General features: G+C 40.0%; 5 protein-coding genes and 1 long non-coding RNA gene across 8 annotated transcripts; 3 read left to right on the forward strand and 3 right to left on the reverse strand.

Annotated features, from left to right (window-relative positions):
• The first annotated feature begins 2153 nt into the window (after positions 1 to 2153).
• Positions 2154 to 3422, forward strand: LOC140781225 (myb-related protein MYBAS2-like). The gene is made up of 3 exons (XM_073127123.1): positions 2154 to 2359; positions 2473 to 2602; positions 2756 to 3422. The coding sequence occupies exons 1-3, from the start codon at positions 2239 to 2241 to the stop codon at positions 3204 to 3206; spliced, it is 702 nt and encodes a 233-aa protein (XP_072983224.1). The 5' UTR covers positions 2154 to 2238; the 3' UTR covers positions 3207 to 3422.
• LOC140781226 (uncharacterized) lies at positions 2604 to 12300 on the reverse strand. Of its 2 annotated transcripts, XR_012107677.1 has the most exons (7): positions 12170 to 12300; positions 11133 to 11386; positions 6668 to 6901; positions 5184 to 5365; positions 3361 to 3551; positions 3012 to 3273; positions 2604 to 2922 (listed from the first exon to the last, which is right to left on the reverse strand). It is a non-coding gene; the product is annotated as an uncharacterized lncRNA (long non-coding RNA). The 2 variants fall into 2 exon arrangements; XR_012107678.1 differs by lacking the exons at positions 2604 to 2922; positions 3012 to 3273; positions 3361 to 3551 and having other exon boundaries at positions 5158 to 5406; positions 11137 to 11386.
• Positions 12301 to 12376: 76 nt separating this feature from the next.
• LOC140781224 (aquaporin TIP1-2) lies at positions 12377 to 13710 on the reverse strand. The gene is made up of 3 exons (XM_073127122.1): positions 13461 to 13710; positions 13100 to 13350; positions 12377 to 12982 (listed from the first exon to the last, which is right to left on the reverse strand). Exons 1-3 carry the CDS (start codon positions 13591 to 13593, stop codon positions 12608 to 12610), a joined length of 759 nt encoding a protein of 252 aa, XP_072983223.1. The 5' UTR covers positions 13594 to 13710; the 3' UTR covers positions 12377 to 12607.
• A 2485-nt stretch (positions 13711 to 16195) lies between these two features.
• On the forward strand, positions 16196 to 18155 carry LOC140781023 (uncharacterized). Its single transcript, XM_073126786.1, has 2 exons — positions 16196 to 16423; positions 17134 to 18155. Exons 1-2 carry the CDS (start codon positions 16355 to 16357, stop codon positions 17896 to 17898), a joined length of 834 nt encoding a protein of 277 aa, XP_072982887.1. The 5' UTR covers positions 16196 to 16354; the 3' UTR covers positions 17899 to 18155.
• A 1143-nt stretch (positions 18156 to 19298) lies between these two features.
• Positions 19299 to 22077, forward strand: LOC140781499 (psbP-like protein 1, chloroplastic). Of its 2 annotated transcripts, none has more exons than XM_073127489.1 (8): positions 19299 to 19475; positions 19575 to 19677; positions 20189 to 20269; positions 20366 to 20448; positions 20573 to 20695; positions 20834 to 20905; positions 21219 to 21315; positions 21758 to 22077. In XM_073127489.1, the coding sequence occupies exons 1-8, from the start codon at positions 19386 to 19388 to the stop codon at positions 21853 to 21855; spliced, it is 747 nt and encodes a 248-aa protein (XP_072983590.1). In that variant the 5' UTR covers positions 19299 to 19385; the 3' UTR covers positions 21856 to 22077. The 2 variants fall into 2 exon arrangements, with proteins under 2 accessions (XP_072983590.1, XP_072983591.1); XM_073127490.1 differs by having other exon boundaries at positions 19300 to 19475; positions 20372 to 20448.
• A 199-nt stretch (positions 22078 to 22276) lies between these two features.
• Positions 22277 to 24262, reverse strand: LOC140781497 (uncharacterized). Its single transcript, XM_073127487.1, has one exon. It carries the CDS (start codon positions 24095 to 24097, stop codon positions 22337 to 22339), a length of 1761 nt encoding a protein of 586 aa, XP_072983588.1. The 5' UTR covers positions 24098 to 24262; the 3' UTR covers positions 22277 to 22336.
• Between the last annotated feature and the right edge of the window lie 375 nt (positions 24263 to 24637).

The raw sequence follows: 24637 nt of genomic DNA on the forward strand, positions 1-24637 counted from the left end.
AAAGGAAGAAAAAAGAACAGAAAAGTTGGAAGGACATAGAAAGGGCCAAGTGGGTTGTCCATATTCAGATGGTGGTGTCCATGTCAGCTTACCTCATTTTTCTGGCTAATCCGCACTTTGGTAGATACTTCTACACAAACATATGCCTTTTCTATTGGCTTTCTATAATTCTAATTATAGAGTTCATTTTAAAAATATAATATAAATATGTAGAAATGCACAAAAGCAATTCAGTTTTAAAAGCAGCTTGTGTCGTATACATACCATTCTGCTGTCGACTTCTGATACATACCATTATGTTCGACTTCTGATCGAGTGTTATTATAAGAGTGTATTTAGTTGATAAAATTTAGGAGAAAAAAATTATAAAATTTTTTAGCACAATAGATTCTAGTAAGTAATCATGACTTATTAGTACTTGATAAAAATAAATCATTATTGTAATTAATAATGCCATGCAGTACCTCTCTTATTTTAGAATAGGAAGCAAAATGAGAGAATTTGAATGATTTTAGGAAAGTGGACAATTCACTTTTCACTCTAGTTTCTTTATCTGAACATAGTGAAGTAGTAGACTCGTAGAAAGTTGTCATTTTCTTTTTCTACTTTTCGTTAGTTAAACAAACCCTAGACATCGTTTTATTCATGCATAAAAACTTTTAAAAATAATTTTATAAACATCTCTCAAATGACTTTACTCACATTTATTTTTTTGTTGTAAAATATAATTATTATTTTGGATAAGTTTATGTAAGAATTTATGTTTGGTTACTAACTATAAATAAGTATGTTAATTATACTAAAAAATTTGTTTAGAAAATGTGTATGATTTTATTATACTTTTTATCCGCGATAAATTTTGTGCATAAATTATCGTGACTTATCTTATACAATGTTTGACCAAAATATATATAAATAAGTATTTAATTATAAAATATACTTAAGATAATCGTAATTAATGAATTAATATCTCAAAAGCCAAGAGAAGAAGATTGGAATAGTACAGAAAATTGTGCATGAACGTGGATCTCTTTCCCTAAGAGGTCTCAAATGCTTGCTCATTAGAGACTCAGAGAAATCAAATCAAAGAAAATATCAATCCATCTAACAAAATAAGCTTAATCTCTAGCTAAAATTGACAATTAAGCCAATAAGTACACTAACCTTCTAGGTAATACGGGTAATGAGATCTGATTCAGAGATAAAAATCATGTAGTACTCGAGGTACACAGGTTGATCAAATATTAAAGATAAAGTTATTCGCATATATACATATCCGGTCATACGCAACCCTCCTCTTTATCAATAAAAAATATATCTACCATACTATTATAGAAATGAGAAGATAATATAAGATATTAGCAAGAAAGTTAGTAGATGATTCTTTACTCGACCAGCAGTGACTTACTGAGGTCCACAGAATCTTTTGGATTTTGTCGTATCTCTCAAAAATAAAATCCATTATGTGATCTCTCAAAAATAAAAATCCATTATGTGCGTTAATATACCATCTTATGGTTGACCTACAATTTGGGTAAGCTTATCCGACCGATTTGACTTTCATTCACATCCTAATGTGAGAGATTTAGGAAAAAGAAAAACTAATTCTTAAAAGAAACTGAATAGGCTTTGTCCCAAACACCACGCACACACACCCACAAATTGAATTGAAAATTTCATCTCTTCAATGAGACCACAAAAAAGGAAAGGAAAAGAATAGCTCCACTCTAGTAGAAGCAGGTTTTTGCCACAGTAAAAGGATAGAAAAAAAAAAGAGAGAAAAAGAAAGAAGAAAGGTGTTGCAAAAGGAAAGGGAAGGAGACAAAACTTTTGGAAACAATTGACTAATGACTACAATGGGCCTGGGGTCCTTGTTGGCAAAGTAATCTTCTGGGTACTCTTTGATGTCCTTGCAAGGACATCGTTCTCACCCATTCCATTCCACTAGTCACGATTAGGTAACGGAGCTACTTAAAATTGGGGAGGGGAGGTACTTAATAACCACTTCGGGTAAGTGGGAGATCTTACACAGCCCCGAAGATGCACACTAATACCATCACGACAACGGACGGAAAGAGACTAAGCACGACGTCACCCAACCATCCCCTCTCCTCCTATAAAATGCAACGAAAGGGGCAGAAAGGCTTAACACACAACACGAGCCCAAGGGTGAGTTTTAACAGGGGGGAGTCGGGCAGCGAGAAGAAGCTCGTGAGGGGGAAGGAGGAGAAGTCGGCGATGGTGGTCTCGAGATCCGTGCTCCGGAAGGGCCCGTGGACGGAGCAGGAGGACCTCCAACTGGTATGGTTTGTGGGGTTGTTCGGTGAGCGTCGTTGGGATTTTTTGGCAAAGGTGTCAGGTTTGAGCGGTGGCGGGGGATAAGAATAGGAATAGCCCTCCTTATTCGGGCTATGACAAGGGATAAATGGGTATTATTCCCGGTTTAACCTGCATGGCTTCCTGTTGTTGTAGGTCTCAATAGAACAGGCAAGAGCTGCAGGCTACGTTGGGTTAACTACCTCCACCCCGGCCTCAAACGTGGCCGGATGACTCCCCAGGAGGAGCAACTTGTCCTTGAACTCCATGCTAAATGGGGCAATAGGTTTGCTTCAATCGATCATATAGTATATAATTATATTATATCCATTTCCCTATTCCATTTAACACAAATCCTATATAAACTTCTTACTTGCAGTAGTGATCGCGTAGATATGGTTGTTCTGAAATTTGAATGGACTTACCTGCGTGCTTGTAGGTGGTCTCGGATTGCGCGGAAGCTTCCGGGCCGCACGGATAACGAGATCAAGAACTACTGGAGGACCCACATGAGGAAGAAGGCACAGGAGGAGAAGAGGAGCTCATCGTCCCCTTCCACGTCTACTTCATCCTCGTCGAGCAGCGAAGCTCCATCGGAGGTTGGACCTGAGAAGCATGAGTGTGATGATAGTAAAGAAGGCAGCAGCTCCTTGATGACGGGGTTCGGGGAAGACGAGGAGGGTGTGAAGGGATACCCAATGGACCAGCTCTGGAATGAGATTGCTGCGTCGGAGCCGGTGATCAGCGAGATGAGCTTTGAGGAGTACAACCTCTCACGCCATTCCATGCCTTCTCCCATGTGGGAGTACTGCCCTGAGTCCCTGTGGAGGATAGATGATGAAGAGTACAAGATGCTCCTTACTCCAGATCATGATCTCTCAAACTCCTAGACACTGCCCATGCAAAACCTCTGGCTTTGTTCTGTTACAGATGCTATATCAGATAGAGCTGTTTCTCCTGTGTAAAATCTTAGTATGTCATCTGTAGAATCTTTTAGAGTATGTGAAAATTTTAAGTATATGTAACGCTTTGGTTCAGGGTTACCTTAATTGTCGTAGATCACTGTAATATATGTAGCAATATAACTGTCATCCCTTTTATTACTAGTACTATAGGATTTCTTTTTCTTCATTTTGCTCTTTCTAAGATCGTTTTTGATAAAGCCAACATCAAAAACAAAATAGGAACGTGCTTCCGCTATGAGTCTCGACTCTGGAGAGATCGCATGATGGAAGCTGAAACAAGACAAGAAAACAAAAAAGAAAATCAGTTTATTGCGAAAGACAAAAAGTAATTTACATGTTTTACATTGCTTGTGAGTGTTTTTATCTTTCACATAAAAATATTGATGATATCAAAATTTTCATGAACTTCAAACAGACTATTAAGTTAATTTTGATATGTATTGATTCTACTGAACAAAATATCTGTGGCTGACAATTAATGCAAATGTTAGTGAGCCTGTGTGCCAGTCTACTGAACTGTGTGTTGCACATTGAGATCTGTCATAAATCTCAACAAATATAACATGCCACCCTATTTTAAAAAGAAATTGAATTTATAAAGAAAAAGGTTTCTTTAAAAAGGAAATGGCCCAAAACTACTGTCTTCAAAAGGAAGAAAAAAAAAGCTTTCCTTATCATAGCTGTGAAGAAGCACTACCATTCATAATTTTGTTTTCCTCCCATGATGTGGCCTTTGAGAAGGAGAGGAGAGGATTAGTGGGAGTAGGAGGCCTTTTCTCTCTTGATTATTTTAGTGCAAGGATAAGTGGTCTGCCATGAACTGGTCCTACCAAGAACAAATAAGAATTAAGTGGGTTGCAGTTCAATGACTGCTGCCAATTCTGCAAGTTGGGAATAGAGAAGTTAGTGGTTGTGATAAGGAAGTTAAAAATAGTACAAAAAGTAGCGATAAAAAAGTTTCTGCTCTGAGGGCTATCACGTTTGCCATACATTTTTTTTTCTTTTTTACTCTGGTCCTAACATTGATTACTTTAGCATTATCTTCCAATTAAGATACTCCAAGTGCTTCATCAGCCTTGTGTCTTAAACTGATTCGAACAGCACATAGCTCCAAAAACCCTACCATGCACCCTCCCAGTGATACAAGAGGAAGCAAGAGGTGGATGGTGACACAATCTAAAGATTGGCGTTGGTCATGGAGATAATACAAGAATTTCATGCTCTTGATCTCTCTCTAAGAGAGGGACCAGGTGGAGTTCATTTAATACTCCCCCTAAACAAAAATACCCAACTAATGACATGAGAAAGGACCAATAAGCTTCCACAAATATAAATAAAATTCTATGGCAAGCCCTATTATGTATGAGACCCATTATACAGTTCTAGAATGCAATTATACAGTCTGTTCTTGCTAGTAGTCCCCTGTTGGGATTTTTCTTGGCCAACTCCTTATCCATCTGTTGATTAATTATCACTACACAATTTTGCTTTACAAACAGTTAGTCAATTCATAGGGCACTCAGACAATACAATATATGTATGAATACTGGAAAAACGAATTAGATGATGTACCAATTTGAAAGGCCAAATATCATGCTTGCTTAGTGAGAAGTTTAGTCTTTGGTTCCTAGGAGAATAGAAGTTGTCATTTATGTCTGTCAAAATTGAAGGCAACTAACTACCAGAGGAAGCTATCATCCCTCACTGTCAAAAATGATGGCAACTACTAAATTTTGCCTGATTTGTGGACAAAATTCTATTAACTTGGTCTGAGTAAAACAGTACTAAAATTTATTAGCTCAACATAATATTGCACAGATGATATTTTGGACGCATGCCAACAAATGAAATGTGGCACATTACTATTCGGTAGCAATAAGAAAGGAGACAGCGCTGGTTTACCTTCTTGATATATATGATGAATTCAGAAGCTCAACAGTCATCAATAGAAAAACTGTAATTTACGTTAAACAGTCGGCTCATATCCGGTGATTGACTTGAATCTGAGACCTAATCAATCCACACAAGGGTATAAACAATTTGAAGATGAACGTGGTGGTCCTTGTACTTGCTCAAGCTGCATCCTGCAAGAGAAAGTGGTGGGAATCCGAATGAACACTGAAGTCTGAAAGATGTGCCAACAAAAGGAGTAATCAATTAGTGAGTTGAAGTGTGAGAAAAACTATGCCAAAATGTGTCAATCAAGACTGTTAATATGCATTTAAACAAAATTCTCATATATCACATCAAATGGAGTTCATAAAATTGAGATCCTTTATGGATGCACAACAGTGATTTGATGGCAGCATAGGTGACATACTTCCAACAACATTTTGTGATTAAGTCGGAAGAGCCATAACCTTTTCATTGTAATTTACTTGACTACTAAATGTTTGTAAAAGCTCAGGAGATAAACCAGTTAGATCTCATGAATCATTTAGATTATGCATTATAACAGGTCAAAGAAGTGGTCCTTGTACTTGCTTATTTTGCAACCCCCGCCAAAAGAAAAGAAGCTGGTGGTGGTCCGGCAACATTCTCATGTCAGCTTCTAAGTGAGGGAAGAGAAAAGTAATATATAATGGAAAAAAATAGGCCCACTTAGTGGAAGAAATGAATGAAGATACCAGAGAGCATGAAAATTGGCACTTCATAATCCAAGGACAATAATCTAAGCAAAAGCAGTTCAGCATCACTAAATTTTGAGTACTGTTTGATATAACATCAAGATTATTGTACTGCCGACAAGTGACAAGTTGACCGCATGCATGAGATGTTATAAGAATCAAACAAGGGAAAGTTATACGTAATAAAAAAAATCATCATGAATGACAGATAATTTAATTTATTTCCGGCCAGCCTATTAGCATCCACGTCCTCCTCATGACAGGTTGGTTGGGATAAGTTTGATCAAAATTATCTTTTCAGTAAGCAAGATAATACAATAAATTATTTAATAGAGGACATAATATAAGTTACTGTATTTATTTTCTTTTCCAATCTTCCTTTCCAAGGTTTTGCATTAGTTATCCTGCAAATATTTGCCCAGTAGATACAGCGAGAATGCCATACTTGACAATATCTAACCTCCTTACTTCTTAAGGAAATTGTACATATTTCTCTTTTCTCAAGCTAGAGTCATCTAATGAAAAGCATCCTATACTCTACATAAAATGTGAGAAAACCACCATGGAAAGTTATTTATCTTAGCAGCACAAAGTGATAATGTTATAGTTGCACCATATGCATATGTGGGTGAAAATTGATGCAGGTCTTAAGAAATGCAGGTCCCGCACGTATATAGTAATCTGTTTAATAAGTGTGTCCACATATGCATGCACCACGAGATCCCTAGGTCTAAACAAATGCATGTGACTTTATCTTACCTTATGGCTATAGGCGTGCAGCGTGCACAACTGCACTTCCACTAATCTTTCACTGCAAACCATCCATCCACATTCTTTATCTGCAAATGCTGTTTAACTTGATAGCATGACATATCAATTTGAAGGCTACTCTTGCAATTGTGATCCTTTGGGTTACTGGCTATTCTAAGATGCATCAATCTTCTGTCCAGCAATGTATTCAGTAGTACAATGTCAGGTACTGAACAAAACCTCCTGCCAAGTTGAATATTTCATGTAGAAAGTGGAAGTTCTGAGAGAAGAAAAAGGAAAAAAAAGAAAGAAACAAACAAACAAAGAAAAGAACAAGGAAAGATATCTTGCCCACTAATTAATAGAGGACCAATTCTTCATCATGTTTGACCAAAAATAGGCATGGAATTTTAATGTGGAATAGCAGCAATGAAGGGAGAAAAGCGTCAGAGCACATACTAGCATAAAAGAATAGGCACATCAGCAATAAATTAAATTGATTGAGCTTAAAAGATGAAATCCTTTCTGGGCAGCATTGTTTAAAGAGTAGGGATAGTTGTGTGTGGTTATGTGCACCTATAAATAAAGATTATGCTTACTTTAACCTAAACATTAAACTGGAAGTTGTAAATAACCTTCTTCTGTCTGTGCCCATAAAATGTGAATAGTCCTTGAAAAAGTTTCAAGTTTGATAACGCGACAGACTTGGCTGAGAAATCATATATTAGTTCAGACTACTCAAAATTTTCCACTTCTACACCAAGCACCTGAGTTTGGGACTTCTCTTCAAGATGGATGAGCATTAGCAAGGTAGTATTAATTGGAAAAAAAAATCCAACTCCAGTTCAAGTAATATTACTATCTAAGCAATCATGGGGATGCAAACAGATTAAATTTAATGTTAATTCATGAATTCAGCCTAGAACTGGAAAGGACTGGACAGACAGCATTCAGCAATTATGCAGATGATGGCTCATTCTGATGGCTTGTTTGCTTGGAAACTGCAACTAGATGAAGATTAGAGGCCAGTCAACCTGGTATAATTTGATTAAATAGTCAAATTGAACCTTACCTTGTTTCAATAAATTTGTTGAATCTATTTGTTGCTTATCAAAAAGAAAATTCTTGCTAATACCTAGTACAGATTTTTTCTACCTTTATATAGTATTTATACTTTCTTTACCTTGTAAACTTCTTTTCAAGTTTATAGTTGAGATTGATGTTTACTGTTTCTTTACATTCTTTTCAAACACAATTTTTCGAAATTCCTTGTCCACCAGTTTAGGCTGCCATTTCTTAACCTTGCAAATTTTAAATCATCTTATCACCTTAGTTTCAGAAACAGACAAGCAGTATCTCATGATACTTCTCTCAAGTCTCCTTCATGTTGAGATCTTGTTAAGACATGATGAATATATAGAACTTGCAGGTCCAGGAGCCTTAAGGCCCACCAAAATAATGAGGATATTGTTCTACAAGAATGTCGAACAAACAATTGACATTTGACAGTTCGATTTAGATTGGTGCTAAACATATATATGCCAAAATCTGCAATTCAACATAAGTCATCACTTAGGCCACTAATAACATGATGCAGAAGCAATACTCTGTAAAGATGTAAGTTGATAAGAAAAGTAATGTCCACAACAATTGGTAGTACCTAGTATGCAACTGGAGCATTTAGAACTAAATAAAATACCAAACAGGAAAAATATAGCAACAAATATCAACGTCATATGCCTGTAAATTAGATGTAGAGTACGATATATAGGAGTACATAGTAAATTGTATCTTACCATATGATTTCCCCTATATGACAACTATTAATAGTCGTTGTATCAGGAATAAATGACCAACATTTGACTTGCCCACTGTTTGTCCAGCTAAAACAAGAAGTTCTAAGTTTAAATCTCCCCTTTACTCCAGTAATACTCAACTTGGTCAAAAATCCAAGAGGAAAGTTTATCATGCTGAGTAACAGCAGCAAATAAAACCCTGTACTTTTTATGTTTAGTCCTTCATTCCATTTAAAATGATTAGTAATGATTGTAAATAGCATTCTTTTCTTTTATTTATATCTTTATAATATTTACAGTGCACTCATACATTGTAATATTGCACATACCAATTATTGTGCTGTATTCCTGGCAATGTTGCAAAATTGCAATCCATTCAACATATTAGCTACGGTTATATTGTCACCTAATCATTCTTGTGAAGAACCCCTGTAGGAGATCCACTGAAGTTCAGGAAATTTAGAGTAACATTTTATGGAAGATAAATGAAAAGGTTTATAATGAAATTGTCATTATTAATACATGTCAATTGCAAGATATGACTTAACATCTCTAAGAATAGCAAATTTACTACATACCACAATTGCTCGTAGTCTCTATCTTGTATTTTCTGGAACTGCATTCATAATTCATAAATTGTATAACTGGAGGAACAAATCAAAATGTAACTCAGAAACACTAATCGTGATGACAGCATTGCCTTCCGTCTCCATCCAATCTCTAGTGGTAAGTGAACAACAAATTTCTACTTTGCATGAATGTTAATACAATGTTGAGAAGCACAACAAATAAATGATACCAAGCTAACCATTTTGGCAAGGCCTGAAGGGCTGATAATAGTATAATACAATAAGTGCACACACTCTAGTACAGTAAGCTGAAGATTCCCTATGAGAAGAAGCATGCTAACCTTACAACTAATTTGATACGTTCTGACTTGACATATCTATCAAACAATACCACATAATGGACAAAAAAGAAAAGAAATCGACAAATCCTAGCCCCCGGGCTAGCTCGGCCGACTTGAGAGAGATGAGGAAAAGAAGAAAATACTTTATTCCTTGTCAAAGTCAAGTAAAACAACATACAAATAGTTTCCCAATTGAATAATCACATAAGGAAAACAAACCCCTAACCAAACAAACTCTTAAAATAAACTTATTTAAACAAAAGTCTGCATTGTTGATCATTTGAAAGCAAGAGAAAGGCATTCGAACGCATAGACAAACTCTACTCTCTGCTTAAAATATTGTGAAACTGTTCAAACACTTAAGCAAAGTCATGTCAAATTCTTTGAATTTGTTTTGGCATTCGCTAATGGTTTATGTATGCTGCAATTTATTCAAGGCTTCATCAAAATTATTATATTCAGACGGTCCGAACCTCGGCATTAACCACCAGGTAAACTCTGGGTAGTCTGCTCATGGGCTCATTTTTTAAACCAATGGAAGGGCCTAATCTTACAGGTGAAACTTGGCAAACCTAACTCACCTATTGGTTGTGTTCCTTTGTAGGCAAAAATATTACTCTCCCTTGAATATCCAACCGAGAGAGTTTTTTCCTCTTGAACTTCAGAAAGTCCAAACGGATGATTTGAGGTCAAACTCCCCTAATATGGATGTCCTCAACCACCGTAGCAGGAGGCCTGTTAGCCTTCCCTACAGTAGGGTCGGCGTCTCTGCAATGCACAGCATCTACTCCTTCACCTCATTAACGTTTGTATGAGTTCCCCATGTTCCAACTACTTCTTTCCTTATTGATGAAGAGTTACTTTTGGAGCATCTAGATGGTCTTCGACCGATGTCACCCATGTTTTCAACATCTTCCACAAACTTGCTGTGATTTGAATAATAGATTTTTGTCAACCAACCATAAATATCTCATACTAATTAATAGGTTCTAACATGACGTATCTATCAAGCAATAATAAAACAGTTTAATAGACCAAAAAAGAGAAGAAATCGGCAAGCTTTAGACCCCTGGCTAGCTCAGCCGACATGAGAGAGGAGAAAAAAAAATAATATATATATATATATATATACAGCATATAAATATTCTCCCAATTAAATTAATCACTTAAGATAGGAAAACAAAATCTAAACCAAACAAACTCATAAAAATAATCATAGTTAAAGGAAAATTTGCATCGTCGAGTGTTTGAATGCATTGGCGTACTCTAGTCTCTACCTGGAATGTCGTGAAATTGTTCAAATGCATCGATGAACTCATTCGTTCATTCGAACAACTGACTAGGCGTCCAAACACCTAGCTGAAATCATGTCTGTTCCACATTAACTTCTTTTTCACTAGCTGCCTGGTGTCGTCTCCTCTAATAAGTGAAGTAGAATGGAGTGATTAAACCTCCATTATTATCACAATTTATAGAGAGACAGTAATAATGCCTCAAAAAGGATTAACAAAAAAAATTGGTTAGAGGCCTATATAATTCCTGTGACATCACTATTTTTACAAAATAGATTTGAACAATGGCACCTAATTCAGGTAAAACATACAATTATTTTCATCAACATTAGAAATTCAGAGGGCATCAAGGAAATGAAAGGAAATTTTAATGAAATTGACAACTGCAGTAGTCCAAACTTACAAACTATTCAGTTCCTCCAAATAACAGCCACTCTTATGAGTTCATAGAGAAATATGTACCCGAACCATGATACCTACACACGTTTGCAGCTGTGAAGAAGCAGTTTCCCTCCCTTCTCTGGATTTACCAAGTTGGCGAAGATTGATCTTCAATGTCTTTCCCCCTTGCCCCTATTCCGCCTGCAGACACCTGGGACAATTATGCTTTGGTCTTTTCTGACGGGCTTTGTTTATCATGACCAAAGCCTTTTGAATCGGTTTTTTATCGGCCGGACTACTGATTTGCCTATTTGGTTCGATGTCCTTTCTCGCGCCAATTGAAATCTGCCTATCAAGGAGATGGGACAAATATTTAGAGCATGGGCGCTTGATTTAAAATATGAATTTAAGCTGCTCTAGAAAAGAAAATGACTAAAGGCTGAATAAGGAAAATCATGACGTGCTTGTCTGACATAAAGGGTTCAGTCAGAATACATGGCAATCACTCTATCCCATTCCTCCCTTCATCCCCTCCTCTTCCATTTGATCCTTCTCAATTTTGGACACTGGTAATTTTTTTGTGGGCTTATCGCTTTTCGGGTTCAACATTATCTCCAAATGACCCTTCTTATTTCACTGTTTCTTTTCATTAAATGCATTAGTACACTAGCTACATTCTTTTCATTTTCGTATCCTTCAGAGTTCAGACTGTAGAACTACACGACCGGTAATACCATTAATTTGGTTCTTAGTCATAGATATATAGAATGAACATGGTTATGGGAAATGATGGTTAGAATCCCTATAGTACATCTGCCAAACATTAGATGGCAAGGCTATCTAATGTCTTGAAACCTGAAATTCCAATTGATCATGCATGTTAGGATAATTTCTTTTTCTGTTACTGAGAGTCCAAAACGTTCTTCTAGGGCAGAGTTTCTCAAACTCAGAAATAGTGCACGCCAGATGTATGTCGCAATGCCAACGAAAAGATAAGTAGCTAACATATAGAGATCCATCACCACACCAAGAACAGAACATCTCAAACATGACGCAAAAGAACGTTGAACGAGGAAGGAGGAGGGCAAACCAAGGAAACCGTCGGATCCATGAACAATGGTTTCGTAATTACCTGGGAGAGGGAGCGATGGATACTCGGGATCGCGCACGCTTCCTACAAAATTGACAACATGGGCGAGACCTTCGCAGAACCTCCCATTTATAAATCAGCAGGGTCGTTGTAGAGCGCGGAAAGCCCAAGTCGTTGTCGAGAACCTAAGTTAGCCGACTTCGCATGCTGAAATGGAAGCTAGGATTCTCTACAGCCCTAGGCATAGGGTTTTCTTACAATAACCAACAAAAGATATTGCCACGTAGACATACGAGTTCTTACAATTAACCAAGAACATCAAGTCATCAATCCATGAAATGACACTTGTACTTTAAGTAGAAAATTAAAGAAAAAGAAAATAAAAAACCAGAACAACCATTATTAATTCCATGCATCTTCCCAAGAAAACAGGGTCGACTTGACTAGTAGCTATAATTTTTCTTTTTCTTTTTAATCTCCTTAGTAATCTGCGATTGGGAGCTGCTCGTGGGTCCCTTGGCCAATGAATATTCCATCATAGACCACGGCAGCAATACCTGCACCAATAAATGGACCCACCCAGTACACCCAATGGTTAGCCCAGCTCCAGCTCACCACTGCGGGCCCAAAGGAGACTGCTGGGTTCATGGATGCACCATCAAAGGCCCCACCAGCCAAGATATTTGCACCCACAATGAACCCAATAGCAATCGGTGCTATAATCCCAAGGTTTCCCCTCTTGGGGTCCACTGCTGTAGCATACACTGTGTACACCAATCCGAAGGTCATCACTATCTCAAACACCAAAGCGTTCCAGGCGTTCACGTCCACCGACAAAGAGAAAGCCGACGTTTGCTGCACAGCACAACAACGACATACACATACCGTTTATAACTTCTTCATTCTACTAGAGATCGAGGTCGTGTAATTATTTTTTATGTACAGTTGAGTACGTTGTTCTAAAATATTTACCATTCCACCAGTGGCGAACTTGAGAAGAAGGCATGCAACCACTGAGCCTAGCAACTGGGCAATCCAGTATAGAATACCACGTACAATAGTTATGTTACCGCCGAGGATGGCGCCGAAGGTAACGGCGGGGTTGACGTGGCCTCCTGATATGTTGGCGCCGACCGAGACGGCTACGAAAAGTGCGAAGGCGTGAGCCAAAGCGGCGGCGATGAGACCGGAAGGCGTCGTCGAACCATCGTTTGTGAGCTTGCCTGTTAGAAGAAGAAGATTGCAACCGTGTTGAATTGAAATGTAGGTATATTAAGAATAAGCTAAAGAGTACATTTGAGCAGATAGAGAAATAGTGGTATATTATAATTACTGAAAGCCATCCCCGAGCCTTCGCCGGCGAAGACGAATATGAGCATCGAGCAGAACTCCGCGAGGGCCGCCTTGAGAGCATCGGGCTGGCTCACCTCTCCCGGACCTCCGATTGCGATCCTATTGATCGGCATATCTTTTGTTCTACTGAATTACGGGGGAAATACTTAATTTATCTCTAGTTAGGACTGGAAGGTGGAAGCTCTTCTTATGCTTCAACGTTTCGTTGGCTTCTTAGCTTCACCTATGGTGGTCATATATATATATATATATATATATATATGGACTGAGATAACGGCTCGAGAACCGGGAAGAGCCGGTTTACCCGTAAGTGTTAATCGAAGGGGCCCTTTCAACCGTCCAATGGTCGGTGCCCGCGCGCAGCTCATGGACGGGCCTCCGGACCGATGGAGTGCTGCCACGTGTACGGAATGATTGGTTGTGGAGCTCGGATCGGTGTTCTTGGCCGTAGTAGTGGATCGTCTCGCCGACCAAGTGACGTGGCGCTATTTTTGAACATCTGTCACCGTCGTCGAGTTTAGCTGGAGGATGAATTGGTAGTAGACATAGTGAACTAATTGTGAGAACCTGGGGTGTATCTAACCCGATTTGGGTTAAAATTAATTTGAAATCTGGCTCTGTGATTAAGTTTGAATTGAAATAATTTTAATTTAAATTAATTTTGAGTTTATTTAGAATTTAATCTGAGCTCGAGTTTAAATGAACATCTCAATTAGTAATATATATATATATATATATATTCAAGTCGACTGGATATTAAGTTTGGTTCAGATTTAATTTCGAGCTCGGCTCGATTATTTTTACAGCCCTAATTATCCAGGAGTATAATATGGGCTGGGCCAGACTAAGACTAAGGCTAGTCTGGCCTATAGATATTCTAGGCCTGGCCCAACTTCTGGGGATTTGGACAGATCCTTCGTCCTTGCATTGGATCCATAATTTCTAGCAAGAACCAACTAAGGTTTAGAGGAACCTTAAGAATGTTAAGTAGACAAAAGGCATTAAATGAACACATTAATTAACTTAGCCAAAGACAATCCACCAAACTTGATACATAGACTTCTTCTATAGTTCTATATCCACCGGCGCTTATACGGCGCGAGGGCTCGAGGCACGTGCAGTCTACATTCCTAGGCCTGTGCATGTGCCACCCTCCACGCCTTATCCGCCACGTATACTTACTTTTGTCTCTTCCCCGCCGCACGTGTAAGACTTGACTGGTAGGCTGACACGTGTATCGGAAATACACATGGAGCGTACCTAATCCCCATGTGCATGCCCGCGTAAAGGACAACCGCATCGATCGCCGCTCCGGCCCACCTCATGATTAAGACCTCTCTTACTACTGTTAATTAGCCTTAATCATCATTATAAACTAGCCGAGAGGCGAGAGCGCGAATGTTTTGTTTTCAGAGGTGGGACCGGGTAAATATCACCGTTTTAATTAAATGACGTCCAATAGAGTTTTAACTATGGTTCTACAGACTACCGATGGCTAGATTCCTAGGTTCTACTAAAACAATTATTAACGAGGGAGGGAGGGAGGGAGGGAGGGAGGGAGGGAGGTTCTAAAACAATTAATTATGAGGGAGAGGGAGGGTATTGTATACCACCGTCTCCTCGTGCCTAGGGTGCACACGTGGCATCAAAAGAAGCATTGGAATCCAAAGTGCTGTAGCTTTTTGTTGGATCTGAGGTGGGTTGGGCAACATGATTAGGTCGACCGGTAAAGCCGTTGGGGTTTTTAAGCTTGAGATAAGAACGGGGGTTTTAAAAAGTTAAAACTCGGGAAAAAGGGTAAGCAACGGTCACCCCTTTAGTGGACCGGGCCTCCGGGACTCCGCGGGCGAGAAGTCTCCCACGTACTTAAAAGGCCCTGGTGGGCCCCAGACTACATCTCGTAATTTTACATTTTAGTCCACAAAAGGAGGTGCCTTTAGGCAGGGGTTATCATAGCCAATGCACTAATTTGGTAGGTGCTCTCTCTTTTCAATATATATATATATATACACTATTGTTACCAGTTACTACCTATATTTTTATCTTAACATTACTTAAAGCTTTTTATCCTTTGGTTCCACACATGCATAGGTTTATAGGGCCAGTTTGGTCATGACATTTGATGGGCCTATCAAGTTCCAATAAATAAAGCAAGACAATAGGAAATCACTTTTGGGAGGAGCTCAAAGATGGCAAGATCCAATGTACAAGACCCCCCCGGATTTCCATGTCTCACGACCTTTGTCCGTTTCTTCCCCAACTTTATCCCCCACAATTATTTATATATATATATTTCTTATAGCCGTCCGTTTCATATTAAACAAAAGCATAGAAGAAAATTTTAACGGGTCTAGACCGGAACCGGCAACTCCGCATCCGCATGGTGGCCTTTCATTAGCAAATTGACGTAGCAAGCGTAGGTCAACTGTGGATTTGGCTTTTAGCTCTCCTCTAATTTTGTCTCGTGATCGTCTCACGAAAATAAAGCCATGATCGAATCCATCACGATCGCTGAGAAAGATAAGGATATATTAGGAGCCCATCAAGGATCGTAACTCGCCATCAGTTTAAGCATTTGAAAACTCCGTTGACGCAGGGGAAGAAGGAAATTACCATAAGAATTTACCCCGAAAAGGAAGTAAAAGCGAAAGGATTGTACCGGTATAAGTAAGTAAGTTTGTATTAGTGGGGCCCAAAAGACGGCGAGGATTCGTGGGTAATATTTTCATATATATGGCAAGCTCTTATAGGGGCAAATCTACATTCCTTATATTTCTTATTTCAAAACTAAGAAGACCCAAACTCTTATTTATATGTGTTGCTATAGAAGAAAGCCTTCTTATATAGGAGAGGTGAAGAAAGAGAGCTAGAGATATGGGAATGGAGCCTTTGCCTTGGAGTCTTGGGGACGTTACTGTGGATGCTCTTTGGAGTTATCAAGAGGTCTCTTTTCTTCTTCTTCTTCTTCTTTTTCTCTCTCTCTTTCTCTCTCTTTACAATTTCTTTGTATTTGGTGAGTTTTTGGGTGCCTTTTTTAGTTCTGTAAATAAGAGGTAGTGCCGCGGGTAAGCGTTGCCGGGGCCGGCGACGGAAGGGACGAGATGTCTCGGCGGATGGTCGGACGAGCGAGACGAAGTGGTCGCCCGCCACGTATCTGTATTCAGGGCGCTGCTGGTGTCTGGTGTTGTTATGCATGTAGCTGATCTAGGCGGCTTGAGGGCCAACGGTCAAAGTTTGGCACAGTTCACTGGAACCAAGAAGCCTAATAATGTCAACAACAAAAAAAAGTTTTTCTTTTTTTCCCCTCTAAATTTTACGTTTTCTTTACCATTTAATAGATGTGACTAAGAATGTGCAGAAATATTTGTACTACATATAAAGAATGCTAAGATGCGTTGAACTGGGCCACTAATACTTGTACTATTTTAAATTTTTTATGTTCTTTTTAATAATTTTTTGAGTCTTTATCACACCTTGAGAAATGTTTGGTCATTTGCGAGTGGGAACTGTTTGACCTACGTGGTTGCGTAAAGATTCTCTGAAATTCTACTGCATTCTGGAGTTGTTATCTACAAAGAAGTTGCTCTAGATCTTTGAGTGGTTTTGCCAATGTTTGTAACTCTCTCTAATCATATTTGATTCTTGTCACACAGAATGTTGAGGAATTAAAGCATAGACTTCTCTGCACCACTCTGGAACTGGAATCATTGCGAAGCAGCACAAAGGAGGAGATGAAGAGGCATGAGGATAGCATCAATCATCTACTCCAACTTGTGAAGATAACCACACAGGAAAGAGATGAAGCAAGAGACCAGCTGCAAATTTTACTCACATATCTCCAACCTGAGATCCCACCAACGAATCAACAAACAAGGGTCAATTCCAGCGTCACCGAATCTGATAGCTTATCTGGAACTCCCAACCATCAATCTTATACTTCTTCGCCTGTCGAATCCTTCATCGAAACGGTTACATCTTCAGATATATCAAGCATGAACATGGCTGATTCATCCAAGCCAGTGCACAACACCGCAGTTACTTCTTCGACGGGATTCTTATTTGGCAATGCTAAATATGATCATGCTTCTGCTATAATTGAACGTGTTGCTATGATGAAACCACTGCCGCAGAAAGGGAAGCTTCTGCAAGCTGTTATGGATTCAGGGCCCTTGCTCCAGACTGTAATGGTGGCTGGGCCTCTTCCAAGATGGCGTAATCCGCCGCCATCGCAACCATTTCAGATTCCTCCGATGTCGGTTAAAGTCCGCGACTCATTGGTTGTGAATCCAAATCAATTGGGTCAGAGTTCTGCAAATGTTAGCACTGAACCAGGATTGTATATGACAAAGAGAGGAATTGTGTTGCCTTCTGTTAATAGCTACCAGAGCTTGACTGCGAAACGGCAAAAGACTCACTAAGCCACTGGTTCATGATGTGGGGTAGTTGTTCTTCTTTGAGTTGTTAGAAAGATTAGATGTTCTGCTCCTGGTTGATAGACAACTAACTGGATTAGCATATGTAGATTGGAATGTTATGATGTAAATAGGCAAAATTTGTTTTGGCTTTTCAGTTAACTTATGTTACAATTCAACATGAAGTCTGAGAGTTTGTTATTTTCTTACAATCCTTCTGTAAACTCTTATCAATTTATCTACATTTAGTTTATAGTGGAAAACTTCTTTTTCCTTTTTTTTTTCCTTGTTTCAGATTAAGATGGATCAACAAACTAGTCTCATTGACCTAAGAAACTAAGACATTTAACTTCAGTTAAAACTGTTGCATTTCTCGGAGGTGATCTTATCTGACATGTTAAAGATACATAGAATTATAGGAGAAGCATTTCAACATGATTGGTGTTCTTGAACTCAGCAAGAGAATCATAGATCCTAAATTATTGTCGCTGACGGATAAAAAGAAGAAACCAAGAGGTTCTAAGTTTCCATTTTTGTCATCTCATGCATCTAATTTTACCATGTTCATCAAAATTATCACTACTTAATTCCACATTGAGATAACCACTATGCTTCTTGCCAGGTAGCCACCATCAAGTCTTAACCGTATCACTTCTGAGAACTTCCCCCTTCCTCTCTAAGAAATCTCTCTGGGTTGAAAACAGCATGGAAGCACCTTCATGGCCGCCGCACTTGCCCTTGGATTCCTAATTTTTCTCCTTGCAGTACTGCCTCCAGCTAATAACACTGACAATTCCGATCAACCTGCGGTAGAGACGCAAAGCGAAGGTCTGGCTTCTTCATTTATTTGCTCATTTCAAGCAATCCAATTCAGGGAGGAGAGATCAAAGAATCTGATGATTGCCATGAACAGTATGCAGTATGCTTGGTTGAGTTTCATAATGGAGATTGGCTTAGACTAGTACCAAACTGTGCTCATGTCTTCCACGTCCAATGCATCGATTGTTGGCAGAGCAAGTGTTCTGCATCACTTGGAGGAATTGATTTCCTCTACTTCAATGGCGAGAAAGGAGAGAACTCCTCAAGATGCACCACTCGGTTATCGTCTTCTAAAGCTGGAGATGAAGTGCAATCCGGCTTTCAGATTGGGTGCCATAAGCGTGCAATTGTTCGAGACTGATGTAGATTACACTACTAGTGAGGATAAGAAAGATAGAGATTAGTATAACCTAGATTTTGTAATCTTAATATACAGAATGGACGGCTCGGATGGGCTGTGATAGGTAACGTAATATAGTGATGTGGGCCGAGATGAAAGGCCCAAATCGATGGCCAAGCCCACGCTGAGGTGGACAAATGCTCGTCTATCGAACAAAGGAATCGGATAAATTAGATAAGGCGTCCCCCCCTCCTCCGCAGCAGCTCCTCCCTCCATCCCCTGCCCACTCTTATACCCCGCAAAAAAGCACCAACCTTTCCATATTTAGGAAAGAATGGCCACTCTGAGGGGCTCTCCTCCGGGGCAGGGAGCAATCTTCTTGAGTGCTTCTGCCAACGTTTCTTCTTCATCTTCTTCCTATAAGGTTGGGTTTCTTTTTCTTTTCTTTTTGGTTGCCAAATTCTTGATGGGTTGTGGAGTTTTGATCATTTCGCTTATGTTGGTCTTTTGGTATTGTTCTTAGTTGGTGCTGCGAAGCCCTTCTTTCTTTCCTGCGCAATGCTACAAGAGAAGGGTGCCATTCCAAGTCAGAGCGGAGACTTCTCCATCTCACCCTCACCCGCAAGGTATGCTCAAGGACTCAATCAACCTTATGAAGTATATATAGCATAGCGTCTTTACTTGTTAAGAGTACTGGCAATAAATTGGCTTGTCACCAGGTTTGTCAAAGCATCACTCCATATAATTCAATCAGTATCTATATGAGAAGTATCGTTGTTTAATACACCACATTAGAGTACATTTCTATCTATATCTAATACTGACATTCCTGTGTACATGATGCATGTGTATGTCAATGGTGCCATTTATAGTCATAGTTTATTGTATGAGATCGGATAAGGGTGCATAATCTCAGCTTTCCTGTATGCCATATTATCCTACTGCATAAATTTACTAATGACATTTATGTATACGTGATACTGAAGACAGTAAACTTTTACTGGCAAGTGATATGCTGAAGTGCAGTGTTGTGATTGGTCATCCTGTTTTTGTTGAAATATGAAGAGGGAAAATATAGCTGGATTAGTATCATTAATTTTAGTTTCAGTGCATTATTGACAGTTGCTTGCACTGCAGAGAAATCTGGTAGGCGTCAAGTGCTTGTGGCTGGAGCAAGTGGTGCCTATGTATTTTTATCTCATGCTAATCCAGCATCATGTGAGTTTTCCTCAAAGCGTAGCGATTCTAATTAGTAGATTTGTCATCAAGTTGCTAGAATGCTGAATTTCTGAGAAGTACCCTGATATGGCTTAGTTGCAGCAGAGGTTAAGAAAGGATTTCAAACCGTCTCAGACCAGAGGGATGGCTATTCATTTCTATACCCATTTGGATGGCAAGTAAGATTCATCAACCTCTTGAAATATTAAACCTGTGAAGAGAAAAGCAACCCCTAAGTTATTAACTTTGTATACATTGTTATATTGGTTCACTATGAGATCTTATAATGTGGATTGACCCCAGGAAGTTACCATTCAAGGCCAAGATAAGGTTTACAAAGATGTTATCGAACCTTTAGAAAGCGTCAGTGTTAACTTGGTCACAACTAGCAAGCAAGACGTCCGGGATCTTGGATCCCCACAACAGGTTTGTTACTTTGTTACTCTTTCTCTCTCTTTATATAAATTTTGGGCAAGGTCATAGAGCCGTAGCTATTATGATGAATATTTGCCCTGTGGATATATAAGCATTATATTAGTATGTTCACAAGTTCATTTATTTTAGGTTGCTGAGACTTTAATCAAGAAGGTTCTGGCACCTCCTTCACAAAAAACAAAGTTGATTGAGGCATCAGAGGTACAATTATTTTGATCTTCTTGTGCTAATTTGCTGAGAAGATTAAATACAATTTTCTCACCTTCGAAAAGGGTTATTCATAGAGTAACTTGAATATTTTCACAACTTTGGTCATCATGTTAATTTACCATTATGTCATTTTCTTTCTTTGGAGGAATTTCTTATCTTCTAAATAAAGGCTTCTGCCAATTTGACCACCAATTGTAAAGAAGATCAATGTGCAATAGAGAATGGTTTCACATAAATAGAAATTCCTTTCAGACTTCAATACTCTCTTGATCATTGAACTTATGCAATATTGTTTTTGGCCCAGCATGATGTTGATGGGAAAGCTTATTACACTTTTGAGTTTATTGCTCAAGCTCCAAACTATACTAGACACGCACTTGGTGCGATTTCCATTGGTAATGGTATGTATTTTCTATGATTCTATCTACAATCTTGTAGAACTGCCATATAATCCTTTAGTGCTACTGACATGCATATTTGATTTTGAAACAATGAAAGGCTCTCTGGTTTTACAATATATGGAACAAATCAATAAGCTTGCTTGATTTTAGACCTGTGGATTATCAACCATACAGAGTTTAGACAAATCTAGAAACTAAAGGCTAACTATTATATAATTGGAAGTTTAAATAAGGGTTACATAGATAGTGTCATTTCAAACTAAATAAAATCATCAAGGATCATGATCAGTGTCTTGATTATTATAGTTGGCATTTTCGTATGCTGTCTTTGGCGACAGAAACATAGATCTTGTTTCTAAAAATAAAATTTAGTAACCTAATAGTGCTCTGTTTTTAACTAAAGATGCTGACGGTGGTTGGCGGCTGTTGTTATATTTGGCAGGCAAGTTCTATACATTGACAACAGGAGCCAATGAAAGGAGATGGGAGAAGATGAAGGATAAGCTGCACACAGTCATCGATTCGTTCAAAATCAGTTAAACAAGGTTGTAAGAGATTGCGCCAGCTTTTCGGTGCTATTTTCTTCAGGCTGTTCTTTCATAGATGAAGTATATACTGTTGAGTATCAAGAATTCGCATTACATTGTTGTTTGTTCCAATCTGTGAAGATACTGTCTTCTGAAAAGGCTTCGGTCTGCGAATTAATTCACTGTTCCTTGTGAAGAATACGATCATTTAATGGAGATGTCAATTGATGAGCTAGCTATGTATGGTTTATACAAAGAATAGCAGACTAATAAGTTTGTCTATGGTTTATCGAGGTCTCACCGGATATCACATTCTAATATTAATAATATTAAGAAAATACTATATATATATTAATATCGATGTAACAAATTTAGATTTTTTTTTTTTTTTTTTTGTCTTTACAAATGGTCAACGCGAATGGTTCGTGAAAGCATGAACAAATTTATCAATTTCATTGAAAAGCTAATAAGAGAGGAGAGAATTCCTCTCTACATCAGTCAACCACCACTAGCTTCTCATACTCCTCGCCGGCGATGGCCGCCTCCATGACGGTCTCCGGGTCGATGACCCCGTCTGCATTCAAGAACAGCTTCACTAGATTCTTCGCGAATCCGCTCACGAGCGCTACCCCCTTCTGCGTCGCCACCACCGGCGTCGACCTCGAGTCCCGCAGATTCCAGAACACGATCTGCGGTACCGACTCCCCGTACCCGCTCGCCGCAAACTTCCGGCAAATCGCCTCGTAGTCCGTCTCCCAGTCGTTCGCTGACGCCTCGTCGAACTCCATGTCGCTGAACACGAACACCTTCCGTATCATCTTCTCAGCCGGTACCTTGCCGGTCACTGCCACCGACAGTATTCGGTCGAATACGGCCTGGAAATTCGTGTTCATCCCCCAGTGCATCGTTTTGACGAAGGACATCTTTTCTGCGATAGAATTCCCTTCGATTAAATGTATCTCAGGCTTCTCGCTGAAGGTGATCACTCTCCCCTTCCATGGCTCCTCGCTCAGCTCCGAGATGAGCATCCCGAGCGCGACGCATACTTCCATCGGGGTTCCCGTCATGCTGCCCGAGACGTCGCAGACGGCGATGCAGTTCGAGAGCTTGCATTTCCCCGACACGTCCGCGATCAACCTCTGCCATTGCAGCTCGGCGACCACGTCGTCTTCGCCGCGGTAAGCGGCTGCTAGGATCTCGTGGGGGAGAAGGGCGCCGGCGGCGATCTTGGCCTTCCCCTTCTTGACCTTCTCAAGGTAGTCGTGAAACCTCTCCTCGTCGTGCTTCGTGAAGAGATTCTTGTACCGCTTCATGGCGACGGAGGCGACGCGGTTGTAAGGGAGAGCATCCCATTGCCGCGCGCTCATGTATACCTCTGGCAACTCGAGCACTTTGCGGAGAGGGACGAGCACTTCTCTCCGGAGGCGATCGCGAACTCGGTAGGCGTAGTGCTCCTCGGCGATGTCGGCGTAATCCGGGTCGGTTTCGCGAGGGAAGACGCGGCGGGCGATCGCCTCGCAGAGGAGGGTGTGGCGGTCGAAGGAGGAGTCCAGCGACGGGCACCACTTCGCGGCGAGCCCTATTTTATTGGTGTGGCCGGCGCGAAGTTGCTTGAGGTCGGAGGTGAGAAGACTCGCGAAAAAGTCGGCGACGCGGTCGTAGAGGAACTGGTAGTCTTGATCGGTGGCGTAGCGCTCGACGGCGCTGGCGGCGAGATCGAGACGCTTCTGGGACCTTGAGATCGAGCACTTCTGTTGAAAGATCGGACTGATGGATTTGTCCGTCTCCTTGGACGATTTGGATCCGGATTGGCGACAAAGAAGTTTAGATCCCGAGGAAGAAGACTTAGATCTGAGATGTTTCTCACTCTTTCGGGCATTACCGCCATGGAGGAGACGATAGAGCACCTCGAGGAGATCCTTCATGTAACCGAACTGGGCGAAGGACGAGAGATTGAGGGCTAGGGTCTTCGGATGGTGCTGGTGGAGCCATAGCGCGGAGGAGTAGAAGCCCTCCCGATCGGATTTTCCAGTGCCTCGCACGCCGCGGAGGTGGCAGACGAGCTTGAGAGCGGTGAGGGGGCGGTGGCGCCACGCGGCGTCGAGGAGATCGACGACGGTGGAGGAGGGGGTGTAGGGGACGACCTGGAAGAAGAAGTCAACGCACGGGTTTCCCGACGAGAGGAAGGTAGCAGAGTTGTTCTCGGTGCGGCCTTTCTGGGGAGGAGAAGGGGGAGAGTTGAAGGTGGCGTCCATTACAGAGATAAAAGGGTTGGAGGAGGAGGCGGAAGGAGCGGTGGTGGCCGCTGGAGAGGGATGGCTGATCTAATACTTTTACATTGATGGGAAGGATGGGGTTTTACTTGTCTTGGAGCGCAAGGTTCGATGCTAATTGTAAGAATATATATAAACCTGCGATGTGATACACGTCGGACATGGATTTGACTTGGCGGTCACGGTACTTTCGAGGCCCAAATAGAACTTGGATTAGGCCAGGCCCAGCCCAGCCCATCCAATCCAGTCCATTAGAGATATAGGCTTGCCCTTAGAAAATGACCTTCTGGGCCCGTTTGGTTTGTTAAAATAACGGGGGGTTATTCGAGGTAAACTCCTCTCTATTTTGAAAATATCTTACTAAACAAAAGATAAGAAAATTAATTACATAAATATTATTTATTCGGATAATTTTATCTAACTTTTAGTTGGGAAAAGTAAATTGAGATATCTCACCCATTTATCCCAACTATTTAAATTATTATATTACCCCTTCCAAAAGTGAATTATCAAATTATAATG

This window comes from Typha latifolia, chromosome 2 (assembly GCF_019914945.1).
Source record: "Typha latifolia isolate L0001 chromosome 2, TyphaL0001v2, whole genome shotgun sequence".
NCBI classification, from domain to species: Eukaryota; Viridiplantae; Streptophyta; class Magnoliopsida; order Poales; family Typhaceae; genus Typha; species Typha latifolia.

Coding starts and splice junctions, on each gene's coding strand:
- LOC140781225 (XM_073127123.1), top strand. CDS start 2,239: ATGGTGGTCTCGAGATCCGTGCTCCGGAAGGGCCCGTGGACGGAGCAG. Junction 2,360..2,472: donor TTTTTTGGCAAAGGTGTCAG/GTTTGAGCGGTG, acceptor CTGTTGTTGTAG/GTCTCAATAGAACAGGCAAG. Junction 2,603..2,755: donor CATGCTAAATGGGGCAATAG/GTTTGCTTCAAT, acceptor GCGTGCTTGTAG/GTGGTCTCGGATTGCGCGGA.
- LOC140781224 (XM_073127122.1), bottom strand. CDS start 13,593: ATGCCGATCAATAGGATCGCAATCGGAGGTCCGGGAGAGGTGAGCCAG. Junction 13,351..13,460: donor AGGCTCGGGGATGGCTTTCA/GTAATTATAATA, acceptor TTCTTCTAACAG/GCAAGCTCACAAACGATGGT. Junction 12,983..13,099: donor AGTTCGCCACTGGTGGAATG/GTAAATATTTTA, acceptor TGTGCTGTGCAG/CAAACGTCGGCTTTCTCTTT.
- LOC140781023 (XM_073126786.1), top strand. CDS start 16,355: ATGGGAATGGAGCCTTTGCCTTGGAGTCTTGGGGACGTTACTGTGGAT. Junction 16,424..17,133: donor CTCTTTGGAGTTATCAAGAG/GTCTCTTTTCTT, acceptor CTTGTCACACAG/AATGTTGAGGAATTAAAGCA.
- LOC140781499 (XM_073127489.1), top strand. CDS start 19,386: ATGGCCACTCTGAGGGGCTCTCCTCCGGGGCAGGGAGCAATCTTCTTG. Junction 20,696..20,833: donor ATCTTGGATCCCCACAACAG/GTTTGTTACTTT, acceptor CATTTATTTTAG/GTTGCTGAGACTTTAATCAA. Junction 21,316..21,757: donor TGCGATTTCCATTGGTAATG/GTATGTATTTTC, acceptor TATATTTGGCAG/GCAAGTTCTATACATTGACA.
- LOC140781497 (XM_073127487.1), bottom strand. CDS start 24,097: ATGGACGCCACCTTCAACTCTCCCCCTTCTCCTCCCCAGAAAGGCCGC.